The 18,535-nt window shown below is 38.5% G+C and overlaps 1 protein-coding gene across 1 annotated transcript in view; it reads right to left on the bottom strand.

Annotated features, from left to right (window-relative positions):
- Positions 1 to 18,535, bottom strand: part of LOC128643644 (protein adenylyltransferase SelO-like) — a gene marked incomplete at its 3' end in the record, with an annotated part of 120,119 nt that overhangs the window by 35,657 nt on the left and 65,927 nt on the right. Inside the window, exons 5-7 of the mRNA XM_053696471.1 lie at positions 7,911 to 8,040; positions 3,595 to 3,639; positions 3,416 to 3,497 (exon numbers count right to left, since the gene is read on the bottom strand). Of these exons, the coding sequence (XP_053552446.1) occupies positions 3,416 to 3,497; positions 3,595 to 3,639; positions 7,911 to 8,040 (257 nt within the window). The remainder of the gene's footprint in view (positions 1 to 3,415; positions 3,498 to 3,594; positions 3,640 to 7,910; positions 8,041 to 18,535) is intronic.

The raw sequence follows: 18,535 nt of genomic DNA, 5'->3' as shown, positions 1-18,535 counted from the left end.
TTAACAAGAGCTCTTGTACGCAGCGTAGAAACGCCTCTTTCTTTGTCTGGATTGTTGACAATCTTGACAGATGAAATCTCTCTCTTGGAGGAGAGTATTTGAAGTCCAGAAGGTATCCCTGAGATATTATCTCTAGCGCCCAGGGATCCTGAACATCTCTTGCCCAAGCCTGGGCGAAGAGAGAAAGTCTGCCCCCCACTAGATCCGATCCCGGATCGGGGGCCCTCAATTCATGCTGTTTTAGGGGCAGCAGCAGGTTTCCTAGTCTGCTTGCCCTTGTTCCAGGACTGGTTAGGTTTCCAGCCTTGTCTGTAGCGAGCAACAGCTCCTTCCTGTTTTGGTGCAGAGGAAGTTGATGCTGCTCCTGCTTTGAAATTACGAAAGGAACGAAAATTAGACTGTCTAGTCTTGGCTTTGGCTTTGTCCTGAGGCAGGGCATGGCCTTTACCTCCTGTAATGTCAGCGATAATCTCTTTCAACCCGGGCCCGAATAAGGTCTGCCCTTTGAAAGGTTTATTAAGCAATTTAGACTTAGAAGTAACATCAGCTGACCAGGATTGTAGCCACAGCGCCCTGCGTGCCTGAATGGCGAATCCTGAATTCTTCGCCGTAAGTTTAGTAAGATGTACTACGGCCTCCGAAATGAATGAATTAGCTAGTTTAAGGACTCTAAGCCTGTCCGTAATGTCGTCCAGAGTAGCTGAACCAATGTTCTCTTCCAGAGACTCAATCCAGAATGCCGCTGCAGCCGTGATCGGCGCAATGCATGCAAGGGGTTGCAATATAAAACCTTGTTGAACAAACATTTTCTTAAGGTAACCCTCTAACTTTTTATCCATTGGATCTGAAAAAGCACAGCTATCCTCCACCGGGATAGTGGTACGCTTAGCTAAGGTAGAAACTGCTCCCTCCACCTTAGGGACCGTTTGCCATAAGTCCCTTGTGGTGGCGTCTATTGGAAACATTTTTCTAAATATCGGAGGGGGTGAGAACGGCACACCGGGTCTATCCCACTCCTTAGTAACAATTTCAGTAAGTCTCTTAGGTATAGGAAAAACCTCAGTACTCGTCGGTACCCGCAAAATATTTATCCAACCTACACATTTTCTCTGGTATTGCAACTGTGTTACAATCATTCAGAGCCGCTAACACCTCCCCTAGTAATACACGGAGGTTTTCCAGTTTAAATTTAAAATTTGAAATATCTGAATCCAGTCTGTTTGGATCAGAACCGTCACCCACAGAATGAAGTTCTCCGTCCTCATGTTCTGCCATCTGTGACGCAGTGTCTGACATGGCCCTAATATTATCAGCGCACTCTGTTCTCACCCCAGAGTGATCACGCTTACCTCTTAGTTCTGGTAATTTAGCCAAAACCTCAGTCATAACAGTAGCCATATCCTGTAATGTGATTTGTAATGGCCGCCCAGATGTACTCGGCGCTACAATATCACGCACCTCCCTCTGAGCGGGAGATGTAGGTACTGACACGTGAGGCGAGTTAGTCGGCATAACTCTCCCCTCGTTGTTTGGTGAAATTTGTTCAATTTGTACAGATTGACTTTTATTTAAAGTAGCATCAATACAGTTAGTACATAAATTTCTATTGGGCTCCACTTTGGCATTGCAACAAATGACACAGGTATCATCCTCTGAATCAGACATGTTTAACACACTAGTAATAAACTTGCAACTTGGAAATACAATTCAATTAGAATAATATTAAAACGTACTGTGCCTTTAAGAAGCACAGAAGATCTATGACAGTTGAAAATTAATAAATTGAAACAGTTATAGCCTCAATCCTTGTAAACAACACAACTTTAGCAAAGGTTTAATCCCATTAGCAAAGATAACAAATTCTGAAAGCAGGAAACAAATTACAGAATAAACGTTTTTTATCTCAGTCAAACTATAATTCTCACAGCTCTGCTGAGAGAAATTACCTCCCTCAAAATAAGTTTTGAAGACCCCTGAGCTCTGTAGAGATGAACCGGATCATGCAGGGAATACAATGAGTTGCTGACTGAAATATTTGATGCATAGTAAAAGCGCCAAAAAACGGCCCCTCCCCCTCACACACAGCAGTGAGGGAGAACAGAAACTGTCAGAAAAACAGATTAAGCAACTGCCAAGTGGAAAAATAGTGCCCAAACATTTATTCACACAGTACCTCAGCAAATGAAAACGATTTTACATTCCAGCAAAAACGTTAAACATAATCTCTGGTTATTAAACAGCTTTATGTATTTCTTACAGTGTAATTCTAGTGAAGTACCATTCCCCAGAATACTGAAGTGTAAAGTATACATACATGACATTATATCGGTATGGCAGGATTTTCTCATCAATTCCATTGTCAGAAAATAAAAACTGCTACATACCTCTATGCAGATTCATCTGCCCGCTGTCCCCTGATCTGAAGTTTACCTCACTCCTCAGATGGCCGAGAACAGCAATATGATCTTAACTACTCCGGCTAAAATCATAGCAAAACTCTGGTAGATTCTTCTTCAAACTCTGCCAGAGAGGTAATAACACACTCCGGTGCTATTTTAAAATAACAAACTTTTGATTGAAGATATAAAACTAAGTATAATCACCATAGTCCTCTCACACATCCTATCTAGTCGTTGGGTGCAAGAGAATGACTGGGAGTGACGTAGAGGGGAGGAGCTATATGCAGCTCTGCTGGGTGAATCCTCTTGCACTTCCTGTTGGGGAGGAGTAATATCCCAGAAGTAATGATGACCCGTGGACTGATCACACTTAACAGAAGAAATATATATATATATATATACTGTATATATATATATCCTGTATTAGGCTACAATGTGTGATTTTGTAAAATTTTGGGATAGTGGTGTGCCACAGGATTTTTTAATATAAAAAAGTGTGCCACGGCAAAAAAAAAGGTTGCAAATCACTGCTTTACTCCTTGTAATGACACTTCCCATGCTCATTAGCACTCTGCTGCAGCGCCCTCTAGTGGCTGCCAAAATGTAAAAAAAAACAACATTTTTTTTAATAATAGTTGTGCTTGCCACATGGGGCCCACTGGGCCCCTGACAGAAGTCATCCTATTCACCCCCTGAGGGAGGCCCTCCCAGCAGGACACAATATGTGAGGAATGACCAGCAGTACAGAATAAGTAGGTAATGGCCAGCAGGACACAATATGTGTGTAATGGCCAGCAGGAAACAATATGTGAGAAATGACCAGCAGGATAGCATAAGTAGGTAGTGGCCAACAGGACAAAATATCACAAAAAAACAATATCAGGTAGTTGAGAGATCAAGCCTGCCAACTAGCCTGTTGAAAAACATTTTACAGTTCTGTCTAGGAGTTTATTGTCAGTGGAGAGGAAGCAGATACTGGTAGGGTGTTTCTTAGGGACAGAAATTATTTTACATACATAAAGAAAAGATGCTATTAAAGTCATGTCCTCTTCACTGCTGTCAAGAAATCCCAGTTTGGCACTAAATAGCTCTGTAAACCTAGAAGAAGAAAAAAAGAATGAGAAAACACAGATCACACTGTCTATGTAATAATACATAAAGCTGTTTAATAGAGAAGTATAATCCAGAAACATACCTTCTATAATACATGGCTGGAAATACTTCAAGAACTTGTGCAGCCCTGAAAAACAAATATATTTAAATATCTAGAAACTGATTATTTGTGGAAGTGTGTTAGTGTGTTTATACCAGTTCTCTAGTTCGCACTGAAGCACATAAAAGCCAGGGAACACAGGATAATGTGTACTCAACCACCAAAAAGTTAAAGAAAATTAAAGCTTTACATGATAAATTCAAATACTGATGACATCACATATGACATCATAAAGGGGATAATCAATTATATATTTAATCACTTCACATAACTGATACTATAAGTGAAGTATGAGCATGTTAGGCTAAAACTAAATTTCTACTTGAGATAGAGGAAGAAAAAAAATGTTAAATTTAAAACCAGTAAAAGAGTTTTATGTCATCATTTGCAAATATCATATCTACTCTATTCATTCAAAAACAGAATTTATGCTTACCTGATAAATTACTTTCTCTTACGGTGTATCCAGTCCACGGATTCACCCTTACTTGTGGGATATTCTCATTCCCTACAGGAAGTGGCAAAGAGAGCACACAGCAGAGCTGTCCATATAGCTCCCCCTCAGGCTTCGCCCCCCCAGTCATTCGACCAACGGTTAGGAGAAAAAGGAGAAACCATAGGGTGCAGTGGTGACTGTAGTTTTACAAAAAATAAATTTGAACCTGACTTAAGTACCAGGGCGGACCGTGGACTGAATACACCGTAAGAGAAAGTAATTTATCAGGTAAGCATAAATTCTGTTTTCTCTTACATGGTGTATCCAGTCCACGGATTCATCCTTACTTGTGGGATACCAATACCAAAGCTTTAGGACACGGATGAAGGTAGGGAACAAGGCAGGTAACCTAAACAGAAGGCACCACTGCTTGCAAAACCTTTCTCCCAAAAATAGCCTCCGAAGAAGCAAAAGTATCGAATTTGTAAAATTTGGCAAAAGTATGCAGTGAAGACCAAGTCGCTGCCTTACAAATCTGTTCAACAGAAGCCTCATTCTTGAAGGCCCATGTGGAAGCCACAGCTCGGGTGGAATGAGCTGTAATTCGTTCAGGAGGCTGCTGTCCAGCAGTCTCATAAACCACATAAAGATTGTGTAATAATCGTTCGTTCTTCGAAACTGGATTAGGACACCTACTTGTTAGAGCGGCAAAGAGAATGACTGGGGGGGCGGAGCCTGAGTGGGAGCTATATGGACAGCTCTGCTGTGTGCTCTCTTTGCCACTTCCTGTAGGGAATGAGAATATCCCACAAGTAAGGATGAATCCGTGGACTGGATACACCATGTAAGAGAAAGTGCGCTTATTTTAGTACTGCTTATTCATTCTTGGAACCCCCTCACTCTGTCCTCACCACCTCTGATAGTTAGCTCTTTCCCATATCTAAATGACCTTAATTTGGTCTGCCTTCCGACAACTCCCAACAAATTTATAAAATGTATTAGAAAATATGTAGCTTACGTTCTACGATTAAATTATTTATATATATATATATATATATATATATATATATATATATATATATACATACACAGTTATATGTATAACCTAATAGACATGTGAGGTCTTGACAATATGCCAGAAATGTTACATTTTCGTCTACAACCGGATTGCAACTCCATTTTTAAATTACTTGAGTTCATGCTGTGTGTAAGGAGGTTAATGCCAGCTTCCTCAAGTTTACAGATATAATGGCGCTTACTAAGGTCCCTTTGCCTTGTGATTGGCAAAAAACTACATCACAGATACATTACCTTTTATTTGGGAACCTGTCAGCCTTGCTTCGCTTTGAACGTGGCCGACTGGTACATCTGCTTCCCATATGGATGATTACTCACTGACTTGCTATTGGTTGCAAGAGAGAAGGGCCAGGTGACCACTGCTTCTTACATTGGGGAAAGCAGGCTTGCATGTGAGAGATTGCTCTGCAAGGGCTCAAAGGCGCATACACTACTTAGTACACTAAGTCTAGTAAATTATATAAATGTCTATTGTCCATATGAAAGATTGCTCTTTAGACATGATAAAAATCCATTGTAGTTATCTTAATTTTACTGGGCTCAATGCACTAAGTGGCAGTGGCACAGAAATTATAGCGTGGAATGGAATACGCGATATCAGTGGAACTTGCTAACATTAGCGCGTGACTTGATATTACATGCCCATGGTAAACCGCGTTAACCAGAGAAGGGTTAGTGCGGCAATGGATAAAACAAACACGCTAACTTGCGTGTCAGATTTCGAGTTGAAAGTCATAATTTGCGTATCATATTTCAAGTTGAAAGTTTCTAGTTTGTGCTCGAACAAAAGCAGAAACTGTGCTAGAATATTTAGCGTGGCTGGAGCCCTGAAGTAAACTGTAAAAGTTGCACAAAACACCTACAAAACACATTAAAATAAGTATTACATACATATTTACACTTTATAATATAAATATAAAACATTAAAATATTAAATATATTATATTAATATTAAAAAATATATATATCTGTCTACACAATATCTCTTGATAGATAGATAGATAGATAGATAGATATGCAGGTAAAGATATATATTTTACACAAAAATAATCATATATATATTAAAAAGAACATTTCTCTTCTTAAGAACATAGGAATGTAAAAGTATTTATAACACCTTTCGGGTTTAGCGCAGGTGATCTATTGCAGTGTTGGGTTAGTGCATGAGCGATAACAAATAGGATTTTTTTTAAGCGCATCCCATAGAAGTCTATGGCGCAAAGGTGTTAGTGCAGTCCCGATATCCAAAATCCTGAAGCTTGTGCGCTAACCTTTAACAAGAAATAATTTAGCGCACCACTTCTAATCTAGCCCTGCATTTCCTCTCTTATCTCCAAATACTTTCAAAACCGTTATCGGACATATGTCTTTCCACTCCTATAAGCTCTACGTCCCTCTCTCACTTCCAAGACTTCTCATACACTGCTCCTGTCTTCTGGAACTCTCTATTCCGCTCTATAAATCTCCAACCTTGCATAGCTTCACGCGCTCTTTGAAAACCCACTTATTCAGAGATGCTTACCATCTCTCCTCTGTTTTTCATCCCAAAATAAATCTGCATTGAGTCATTGCTGCAACTACAATCCATGTGAAAAGCTACCCCAAATCTTATATCGCTGCACCTTCGACCAGTAAGACGAAGATCTTCGGAGCAGGGCCCTCCTCCTTCTGAATTAGTTTTTTTTTTAGTCTGCTATGTTTTTGTACCTTATCGGAAAAAAAAAGAACAGATACAAAAACCACACTCAACAAAAACACAAGAAGAGAAGATTTTACAATCTACAGATGCAACAAAGAAAAAATAATTTTTTTGTGAAACTTTAAAAGGACCTCTCAATACAGTAGAATTAGATAATTAACAAGTGCATAACAAAAAGATAATGGGGTAGATTTATTAAATTTCAGACGGTGCTTGATAAATCTATCCCAAAGATTTGACACATGGGGGCTGATTTAACAAGGGCCGTGTAGCCCTGAATGTAACTGTTTCTGCGTGAGCCTTCAGGTTTGCCGGAAACAGGAGTTAAGATGCAGCGGTCTTAAAACCGTAGCTCCTTAACTCATCCGCCAGCTCTGAGGTGACGGACAGCAATCCCCCCGATCGTATACGATCGGGTTGATTGACACCCCCTGCTAGCGGCCGATTAGCTGCTAATCTGCAGGGGGCGGAATTGCACAAGCAGTTCACCAGAACTGCTTGTGCAATGTTAAATGCAGATAGCGTATGCTGTCGGCATTTAGCGATGCAGTGTGTACATGATTCCCTATATCAAATCATGTCTGCCCAAGGTATGATAAATCTACCCCCTACTCTGAATTTCAAATAAGCAGTAGATTTTTTTCTAACAAATTTATTTTTTCTCCCATTTTCCGGCCCCTGTATCATGTGACAGATATCAATCAATCACATACTAGTATATGTATAACCCTGTGAGCTTGTGCTCATGCTCAGTAGGATTTTGTTCACCAGAAAAGTGTGAATATAAAAAGACTGTGCAAAATATGATAATGGAAGTAAATTTGAAAGTGTCTTAAAACTGCAAGCTCTTTCTGAAGCATAAACGTTGATTTTGACTCGAGTGTCCCTTTAAGTCAAGCACACGTCACCTGTTATTAATCATTCATTAAAATATTTTTTATAGCAGTCGTAAGGATACATAAGAAGAAAAGAAAACACAAAAAGAATGTATAATAGCATAAGACAGCACATATGTTCAAGGTATTATTGCTGCAATCTCTGATCTCTCAACATTCTAAAGTTACACAGGATAGGAGGATTACTCACAGTTGTTTTTGTCTGGTGTCCATGATGGGGGTCAAAGCTAGAAGCAGTTTGTTCAGATTAAACATTCCAACAGTGGCTTGGTTACCAATTTTATACCGTCCTTCATCGTCAGACGTGTTTGGAACATAATCTATGTAATGCAAACAGATCATGTATTACTGCGGTACATAAAGGTAATTCAAATAAATAACTTAAGCAACAATTTTAATACACATTTTTCTCTAGCTGACATAAAAGTGAAATGGGAATGACTAGGAATTAGTTTCCTTTTCGGAGTGTTTGAAGACAATGTATATTTATTTATACAGGATTAACTTCAACTTTAATATTTACCAAAGAGAAGAACAAATTCCTGGCAACAAACTTCCAGATGGTCTCAAACATTATGCTACTTAAAGTCATAAATTGTCAGACCACAGATTTGAAACAGAACATAAAAGTAGATATTATTTTAACCTGAATAACCTGTATGCAAATTGTGAAAAAACTAGAAGACCCATCTATCATTTTAAATGTTTGTTTTACTTTAACATTATGTTAAAACCAGCAACGCCAGTGGCAAAATTCATTTTACTTTCCTGTTCCTTTCAGTGAAGAATGAGAGGAATAACCGTTTAAGTGAACTGCTTTGTACAAAAAAAACAAAAAAAACTTTAGTTGACACTGTAAACCTTTAAAGGGTATAACATTGGAAAAAATAAAATAAATGTATCTATATTGAAAGAGCAGCACATTAATGACTACTCACCACAAATAACACTTTATGAATGTCAATGCTTAGCTGTAAACATATATCAGATACATTAACTGTCCACTCTGTCTTCCTACATAAATAGTTGTATTTAAGACAAAGGATGGCTGCAGTATGATCTGACAAATGTATTCAATAAAGGGAAAAAATACATTTTACTCCTTCACTGCACTCTCTTATTCCTCTGGGAATAGTGGCAATTCCCTGCCTTCTGTATAACAATATTTCATGAGTAAGCTGCTTTTTAAATGGAATTTGTATAGTTTATCAGGATGCTAAAGGGAGTTACCAAGTGGTTAATAAAAATACATTTAAATATGGGGGTAAAACAGCATTTTTGTACTTTTAAATAAATAAAAGGGACGTTAACATTTTATTAAATTGAGCTTAATGAAGAAGTTTGGGATCTATCCTTCACATTTTATTAAATGAAGCCTAATCTATCCACCACCACAGAACCAAAACTTAAATGTATGTCATGGAAACTAAAGTCTGAGTTCTTTAATTTGTACTTCCAAGAACAGGAAATAAGCCACACTAAGCTACATTCAAGGAAGTGATCTGTATTCTCTGAAGTGGCCTCTATAATACATTTAGGAAATTTAAAGCCACGTTAATAGCTTTAATTATAAACTGACAACTTAAAGGGAGAGTAAAGTAAAAACGAAACTTACCTAATTCAGATAGAGCATGTGATTTAAAAAAAATCCAATTTGCTTCTATTACCAAATTTGCTTTGTTCACTTTATATCCTTTGTTGAAGAGTAAAGCTAGCTAGACTTATAGGAGCTCAGGATCATGCACGTCTATAGCAGTCTATGGCAGCAGTGTTTGTAACTATGTATAACACTGCTATAAACAAGGTAGCAAAACTTGCTGCCAGATGACTAGACACGGGCACGCTCCTAAGTTCACCTAAGATTACTCTTTAACAAAGGATACTAAGTAAAATTGATAAGAGAAGTAAATTAGAAAGTTGTTTACAATTGCATGCTCTATGCTCTATCAAATCCATTGAAGTTTAATTTTGACTTTACTGTCCCTTTAAAGATTGCCATCCTTAAAGGGAAATTATTATATGATTAGTTAGTTGTATTAACTAATATAGGGGTTGATTCCAATCTTTCCGATTCTGCTTATCAACTTTTTTTCAGCTTCCTATGTGTTTTTTTTCAAGTTCAGAGCAATCACAATGGAAATGATAACACCAGCTCTGCATTGGGAAAAGCTCAGGCAGATAAGGGAAGCTTGATTGTACTTCTTAATAAGGCCAGTTATGTTGCTGAAGCAAAGAGGCCGCTATCAGACAGTGTCACCTACCGCAGTTTACCATTCAATCCTACAAATAAATTCAAAAAGGATCTTGGCATTCTGTTGGAAGAAGGACAAGCATTGGGTATATTACAAAATAGAGAAGTGGAACTTTAGGTCCCCAAATCACCTGTAACACCAATCTTCCACCATGTACCCAAGATCCATAAGGATTCAAAATCCCCCCCAGGTAGGCCCATCGTCTCGGGCATAGGCTCACTCTTGGAGCCTGTGTCCGAGTGGATGGACTCTATTCGACAGCCACTAGTCTTCAACCTATACAGCTATCTAAGAGATTCCAGTGATTTACTGGAAAACCTTAAAAGAATAAAATGGAAGGACACTTTTTGTTGGGCAGTGGTTGATATTGAGTCTCTTTATTCATGCATCCCTCGTCACTTAGGAATAAGAGCTGTGAGGTGGTTTCCAGACAGGGACACTTCTTACTTAGAAGAGGACAACATTTTCGTGTGTGAATGTTTGAAGTTTCTGCTAATTCACAATTATTTTTTGTTTGACAATGTATTTTATTTACAACTATGTGGTACAGCAATAGGGGCAAAATTTGCCCTCTCTTATGCAAATTTATTTGTGGGTTGGTGGCAACTCCAATACATTTTTTCTGGTCATAACCCGTTTATACAGGATATTGTCTTATAGAATCGTTTCATAGACGATATGGTATTTATATTGGACAACAAGGATGGCAAAATCTTTGCCATCACTGAATTTTATAATTATCTCAGCGACAATCCTCCTTGCAGCAGCTCGATCCTCCTTTTCCACAGAGCGCCACAGTTATGGAACGACCTCCCGCACACTTTCAAACCTTCCCCAAGCCTAATATCCTTTAAGAGATCCCTCTCTACATATCTCAAAACAGAATGCTCCTGTCATGGTTGATTATATATTTCTTACCTGTTCTATGTAAATATTTGCATCTATTGTGTATTATTATTGTTTTTGTATTTTATTGTACCCTATTGTATCAATGCAATGTTTTGTGGACCCAGGACATACTTGAAAACGAGAGAAATCTCAATGTATTCTTCCTGGTAAAATATTTTATAAATAAATAAATACATAAATAAATAATGTCCATTTGCGATTCACTGGTGAAACAAACACTCACAAAATTATTTTTTTGGACCTCACACTCGAGAGTTTGACAAACACAGGTGAAATTATATCCAGCACCAGGGGCGTATTAAGGCATAGGCCAACAAGGCCAGTGCCTAGGGCAGCAGATTTTTAAGGGGCAGCAGAATTTTGAGTCCCTAGGGCCACTCTACTGAACTCAGGGCCGGGTGGCTAAATCAACCAATTACTAATGACTTAAATGGCTGGCCCGGCTATTGCTATCCTATGGGATTGTATATGGGTGCGCATGACGTTGTGACAGTGGAGGCGGAGCTCACTTGCACAGCCTGGGCTGGACTGAGAGGGAATGCGGTATTCTTCCTGGCTCCACCTTGTGATTGAGACTCACACAGACTACACAGTGCAGTGTGCACTACACCATGACCACTGTGAAACAGCATATGCCTTTCTCCCTTCAATACATCTTCATTAAGCATTAAAATTCTTAAACGGATTAGTCACTAAATACTTGTACATTTACTGTTTGTCTATCTGTCATAAATGCAAAGAATAAGTATTTATTGCTGAATCTATACAACTATGTGACTTAAAACACAACTGAAAATATGTTGTATGCATTTAATACACTCAGAAACAATACAAGTATATACTTTATTATGATTGTATCATGTGACTTTATCCCCTAGGATACAATTCCTAAACCTATCATAACTACTGTTGTATTTTTTAAGTACTTTTAAAGGGAAGTTTGTATATTCATTACGTATTTATCCAAGCGGATATTTTGCTTAAATAACTGTCAGTCACCAAAGAAGATGTTTAAGGTTAAACAACTACCTACTGACAAACTATCATACAGTGAAGGATATTTTTTTCTGATATAAATATTTTAATCATCTGACTTGCAAAATAATGTCTTTATATATATATATATATATATATATATATATATATATATATATATATATATAAACACACAGAAAAAGTCCAGCACTCACTCACAAGCTCTCAACTAAGATAAAAAGCAGCAATGGAAGAATTAGTTACCGCATCTGGCCAAATGGGAAAAGCCCAGGTACCTCGTCAAGGTTTCTTCCAATAAACCTGGGTCCCTAACCAGCCACACAATGCAGGCTCACAATCAAACAACTGTGAAAAAAAGCAACTGTGAAAAAATGGAGGGTGCACAGGCTTATGTAATTTCCCCAAACATATACAAAACACGGGGGTGGGGTCAGCACTCTCATGCCGGACCGGGTACACATCCTATGACCCTGCAACATGCACAGCCCTGGGTGCAAACCAGCACTCTCAGGAAGCTGCACTGTTACCAGAGCCACAGGCAGTTAACCCCAGTCAGGCCTGGGTGCAAGGCCCAAACAGGGAAAATTACAAAAAAATATTTTAATATAAACACACAGAAAAAGTCCAGCACTCACTCACAAGCTCTCAACTAAGATAAAAAGCAGCAATGGAAGAATTAGTTACCGCATCTGGCCAAATGGGAAAAGCCCAGGTACCTCGTCAAGGTTTCTTCCAATAAACCTGGGTCCCTAACCAGCCACACAATGCAGGCTCACAATCAAACAACTGTGAAAAAAAGCAACTGTGAAAAAATGGAGGGTGCACAGGCTTATGTAATTTCCCCAAACATATACAAAACACGGGGGTGGGGTCAGCACTCTCATGCCGGACCGGGTACACATCCTATGACCCTGCAACATGCACAGCCCTGGGTGCAAACCAGCACTCTCAGGAAGCTGCACTGTTACCAGAGCCACAGGCAGTTAACCCCAGTCAGGCCTGGGTGCAAGGCCCAAACAGGGAAAATTACAAAAAAATATTTTAATATAAACACACAGAAAAAGTCCAGCACTCACTCACAAGCTCTCAACTAAGATAAAAAGCAGCAATGGAAGAATTAGTTACCGCATCTGGCCAAATGGGAAAAGCCCAGGTACCTCGTCAAGGTTTCTTCCAATAAACCTGGGTCCCTAACCAGCCACACAATGCAGGCTCACAATCAAACAACTGTGAAAAAAAGCAACTGTGAAAAAATGGAGGGTGCACAGGCTTATGTAATTTCCCCAAACATATACAAAACACGGGGGTGGGGTCAGCACTCTCATGCCGGACCGGGTACACATCCTATGTACCTGGGCTTTTCCCATTTGGCCAGATGCGGTAACTAATTCTTCCATTGCTGCTTTTTATCTTAGTTGAGAGCTTGTGAGTGAGTGCTGGACTTTTTCTGTGTGTTTATATTAAAATATTTTTTTGTAATTTTCCCTGTTTGGGCCTTGCACCCAGGCCTGACTGGGGTTAACTGCCTGTGGCTCTGGTAACAGTGCAGCTTCCTGAGAGTGCTGGTTTGCACCCAGGGCTGTGCATGTTGCAGGGTCATAGGATGTGTACCCGGTCCGGCATGAGAGTGCTGACCCCACCCCCGTGTTTTGTATATGTTTGGGGAAATTACATAAGCCTGTGCACCCTCCATTTTTTCACAGTTGCTTTTTTTCACAGTTGTTTGATTGTGAGCCTGCATTGTGTGGCTGGTTAGGGACCCAGGTTTATTGGAAGAAACCTTGACGAGGTACCTGGGCTTTTCCCATTTGGCCAGATGCGGTAACTAATTCTTCCATTGCTGCTTTTTATCTTAGTTGAGAGCTTGTGAGTGAGTGCTGGACTTTTTCTGTGTGTTTATATTAAAATATTTTTTTGTAATTTTCCCTGTTTGGGCCTTGCACCCAGGCCTGACTGGGGTTAACTGCCTGTGGCTCTGGTAACAGTGCAGCTTCCTGAGAGTGCTGGTTTGCACCCAGGGCTGTGCATGTTGCAGGGTCATAGGATGTGTACCCGGTCCGGCATGAGAGTGCTGACCCCACCCCCGTGTTTTGTATATATATATATATATATATATATATATATATATATATATGTGTGTGTGTGTGTGTGTGTGTGTATGTGTGTGTGACCAGAGTGAATGCAAGCCCTGGTGAACATCTACTTAAAAAGACATTTATTTTTTATTTTTTACACCCTGCCCCAAAAATATTATGTCTAAAAAAAGGCCTTAAACCTGGGGTGGGGGGGGGGCAGCAGAATTTTGAGTGCCTAGGGCAGCACAAAACCTAAATACGCCCCTGTCCAGCACATATCGAAAACCCACAGCAGGCAATACAATTTTACACGCTAAATCAGCACACCCACATCATCTCTTGAATTCAATACCCAAGAGCCAATTTCTTAGAATAAGGAGAAACACTAACTGTGACCATACTTACAATATACAATCTGAGGAATTGAAAATTAGACTCCTAAATAGGGGGTATAATCAAAAACTACTCTGCACTGCTCAGGAAGAAGCTAGAGTTGGACACATGCTCAGGAAGAAGCTAGAGTTGGACACATGCTCAGGAAGAAGCTAGAGTTGGACACAAATTTAAAGATAAGTCTAAACATTCGTTCTCAAAAGGAGCTATTATTTTTAGCACTCCTTATTCATCGCAGTATCACAAAGTTGTCAATATTCTGAGAAAACACATTAAATTGTTAAGCAATGATAATGCTTTAGCGCCATTTGTAAACCAATGCAAATTTGTGTCTAGAAAACCCTGGGCTCAAAACTTTTCCTAAGTATGATTCAAACTAATAAAACTACTACAACTACTTGGCTAAATTATAAGGGAAACTTCAAATGCAACAATTACAACTGCAAAGCCTGCAAAATGACAACAGAAGGAAATCAATTTTCCTCATCTGTCACTAAAAAAACATTTGATATTAAAGTGAAGGTAAATTTTATGGTTTGCGATTACGCCCAAACATTCTTCATTATTATTATAAAGCAGTTGCTAACTTTTTTTCTATGTTTCTATTCTATTTTGATATAATATATCATTATAAATGTCCGTGCCGTTTCCTAACAGACTCCTCCCAGCAGCTACTTCCGTGTTTTACTGTTTCCTAACTGTGAGCGGTCCCACCCTCTCTCTGTGTCGGCTAAAAGTGCGTCTCATGAACGAGCGCCCTCAGTAAATTGCATTCCTCACGTTCAACGCATGCGCATAGTAATGTAGTGACGTTGAAATGTTCAGGCTGACCACCCCGGGGGGAAAACGATGATTGGATGCTGACATAGAAGTAGCATGTCAATCAAGTTGCGCAACATGTCAAGTTGCACAACATGTACGAACGGCAGATAAACGCTATTTAGTAAAATGTAAAAAAAAAGATGAATTAAAGTTATGCTTAATTTCAATTTAATTTAAGATGGCGTAAAGTACTTCGCTTAACGTTACCTTATATAAAGGTTAGAGAAGATTAGGGGATATGAGGCATTTAAGCCCAGTGTTGAATTAAACACTAATTAATCAAATATAATTATGAACTTAGTTAAAAACACTTTATTTAACAAATATGCAAGTAGACAGGACGAAAAAATTACTCTAATAGGTGTATCAGAGATGGGTATCTTCACTTCCACCTCTAATTAGAATACTGCAAATTAGATGTCAAAACATTATTTAAAAACATATAGGCCATGTGGGCAAGGGTGTGGTCAATGACTCTGTAGTGAAAAATAAGAAACAGCATATCACAGAACCAGCATGCTTTTATCTCAATCACATCAAAATTCAGACATTCTATGCGCTCAAAGGCGGCCTCCTACCTGCGTACTGCTTTGATTAAACAAAGTCAGACAATTTCTAGCTATTCCCTATATATATATATATATATAATGTCAAACATACATAGTATACAAAACTTTTGCATGCCACACTTATAAGTCACATTAATACACCTTATAGTTAATCCAGGTATCTCCTCTTATAGAGGTTCTGAATATATCTACATGTCTCCCTGCTTTAGCAATAATAATCATACATATCACGGTAGAACACAAGCATACACAATCACCAGATGCTCATTAATATTCATCCACCAGAAGCTATTAAGTATCAAAGGATATTTATCCTGTTTGAATCAGGGCTGTACTGCGTAGAGACAATATTGAAACAGTGTAACTATAGGGCGCAATAATAATGTTACTATGTATCAAGGTAGCGGTATATTGGAACCGCAATTATCCCCAGTCTAACACACCACAATAATTCCCCCCTGGCCACACCCACCAACGCGTTTCCGTCACTAATACGTGACTTCGTCAGGGCATAGGGCCGGCCCAGTGTAGATTACCAGAGTTTATACCCGTCCGTTGCCATGGTGACCGGATTGAGTTTGCGGAAGTGTTAACCGCACAGCGATATTCTTGACAGTTGCTACTGCCTCCAGTAATTAAGTATAGTACTACCATTAGGCCACCATTTAGAAGTAGTATCTATAAGTTAAGTAAAATACTTGTGTATTTATAATCAAATATTTGTGAGTATCCTATATTCTGTCAAATTTTATCAAGTTCGCTTATTTAGGGCATTTATATCTAAATAGGTGAAAAACAATCATAATTATCCTACAAAGCTATATAGTTAGATTGAAATAGCACTCATAACCTACTAAGGGACCGAAATCCTCTTATAGCATTCGCAAATTTATGCAAATAAGGGAGATTTTGTTTGCGCTTTTGGGTGTATACAAACTGAAACTCTTATGTAATGCATAAAGCATACTTTATATAGGGGGAGGGGGGGGGAATCGAGACTTATACGTTTAAATGGGTAGCATTATGATATATTTTCAAAAAGTCATTCTCTTAAAGGGAGTCACCCCAATTTTTTAGAGTTTATATCATTTTATTATTCCTGCTGAGATAGCTCCCATGATTTTATGGTTATGTTCATAATTTTTTCCCATATAGTACAAGTTGGAATTTTGTTCACTGGTTAAGGAACCATATATTATATAAAGAGTCATCAAGTCATCATCTCACTCTAAAAGCTAAGTCCCTTACACTGGTTATTCGATCTATAATCAGCGAATTATAAGAAACTTTTGTAGGAGATGGCCTCATTCAGGCCTTTGGGTGTAGTTGATTGTAGCTCATAAATCCATCTACACTCCTTTTGCAGAAGCATTTTTGTGATGTCACCCCTTCTCCCCTTAAGTTTCAGTTGCTCAATGGCAAAAAAGAAAATGTCATATTTTTGTCCTCGGTGCACTGTATTCATATGTTGGGCTACTGGTACATTCCGATTCCATTTGATGTCACCAATATGTTCTAATACTCTAGTGGGTAGTTCCCTAGAGGCTTTGCCCACATAGATCCGAGGACATTTGCACATAGCAACATAAATCACTCTTCGTGATCTGCAGTTCAGAAAATCTGAGATTTCATATTTTTTATAAGTTTTAAGGTTTGTGAAGATCTTAGTTGAGGCCATGTTTTTACATGCTTTGCATCGTCCAAACTTTTTGTTTCTTTCAACTATGTCCTTGGTTGTACTTTTGAAAAATGACTGTTAGTCAGAATATCTTTCAGGTTCTTGGATCTTCTATGTGTTATTATAGGTTTGTCCGCAATGACTTCCAAGAGATCCTCATCTTCTTGAAGCACATGCCAATGTCTCTGGAAGATATTACGAATAGTAGTGTTTTTATCATCAAAGGTTCCTATTATTCTGATCGTTTGTAATTGTTCAGATGTAACTGTACCGTTAGCTATATTTGTATGCTGATTCATAAGTAGTGTGCTTATGGTATGCTTTTTTCAAGCATCTACCAGGGTAACCCCTTTCCTTAAATCTTCTTCTTAGTTCACATGCCTCAGATTCAAAATTTGCTTAAGTACTTAAGTACTGCAATTTCGTCTACCGAATGTAAAGCTCCAAATATTTCATATATGGGTTTGTATCTTGATTGAGAACACTATTACTTTCAATCCACCCCAGGAAGAGATTTGCATATGCAGGGACACAGCATGTATCCATTGCTGTCCCCTTTTTTTGCAGATATATTCGATTATTAAACAAAAAATAGTTATGTCTAAGTACAAAGTCTAATAAATCAATAATAAATTCATCTTCCGTATTGCCTGTCAGATTAACTGATTTTTTAAATTAAAGTACAGCTTCCCTGCCTAGAGAATGCGAGATATTCGAGTATAGACTTTCTACATCAATACTGGCTAGTAAGGTATTCTCCTTCACTATGATATAAGCTAGACATTGTAAGACATCTTTTGTGTCTTGTACATATGATGTCAAGGTGTAAACAAAGTCTCTTTGTTTTTTATCAATAAACACGCTTGCATTCTCTGTGAGGCAACCATTTCCAGAGACTATGGGTCAACCTGGAGGCTCTTTTATGCTTTTATGGATTTTGGGGAGACTGTAAAAAGTTGCTACCCTCGTGGTCATATTACACATAAATTGGTATTCTGCTTTTGTAATTACTCTTTCTTAACGTTACCTTACCTTTAACTTCTATGCTACATGCAGAACATGGTGGGTCATATATTTAACAGCATGCAATCATTGTCAACATCAATATGTTGGTCAGACCT

This window comes from Bombina bombina, unplaced genomic scaffold (assembly GCF_027579735.1).
Source record: "Bombina bombina isolate aBomBom1 unplaced genomic scaffold, aBomBom1.pri scaffold_938, whole genome shotgun sequence".
Classification (NCBI taxonomy): Eukaryota; Metazoa; Chordata; class Amphibia; order Anura; family Bombinatoridae; genus Bombina; species Bombina bombina.
The sequence above is the reverse complement of the archived record's forward strand: the minus strand, read 5'-3'. Positions and strand labels throughout refer to the sequence as shown.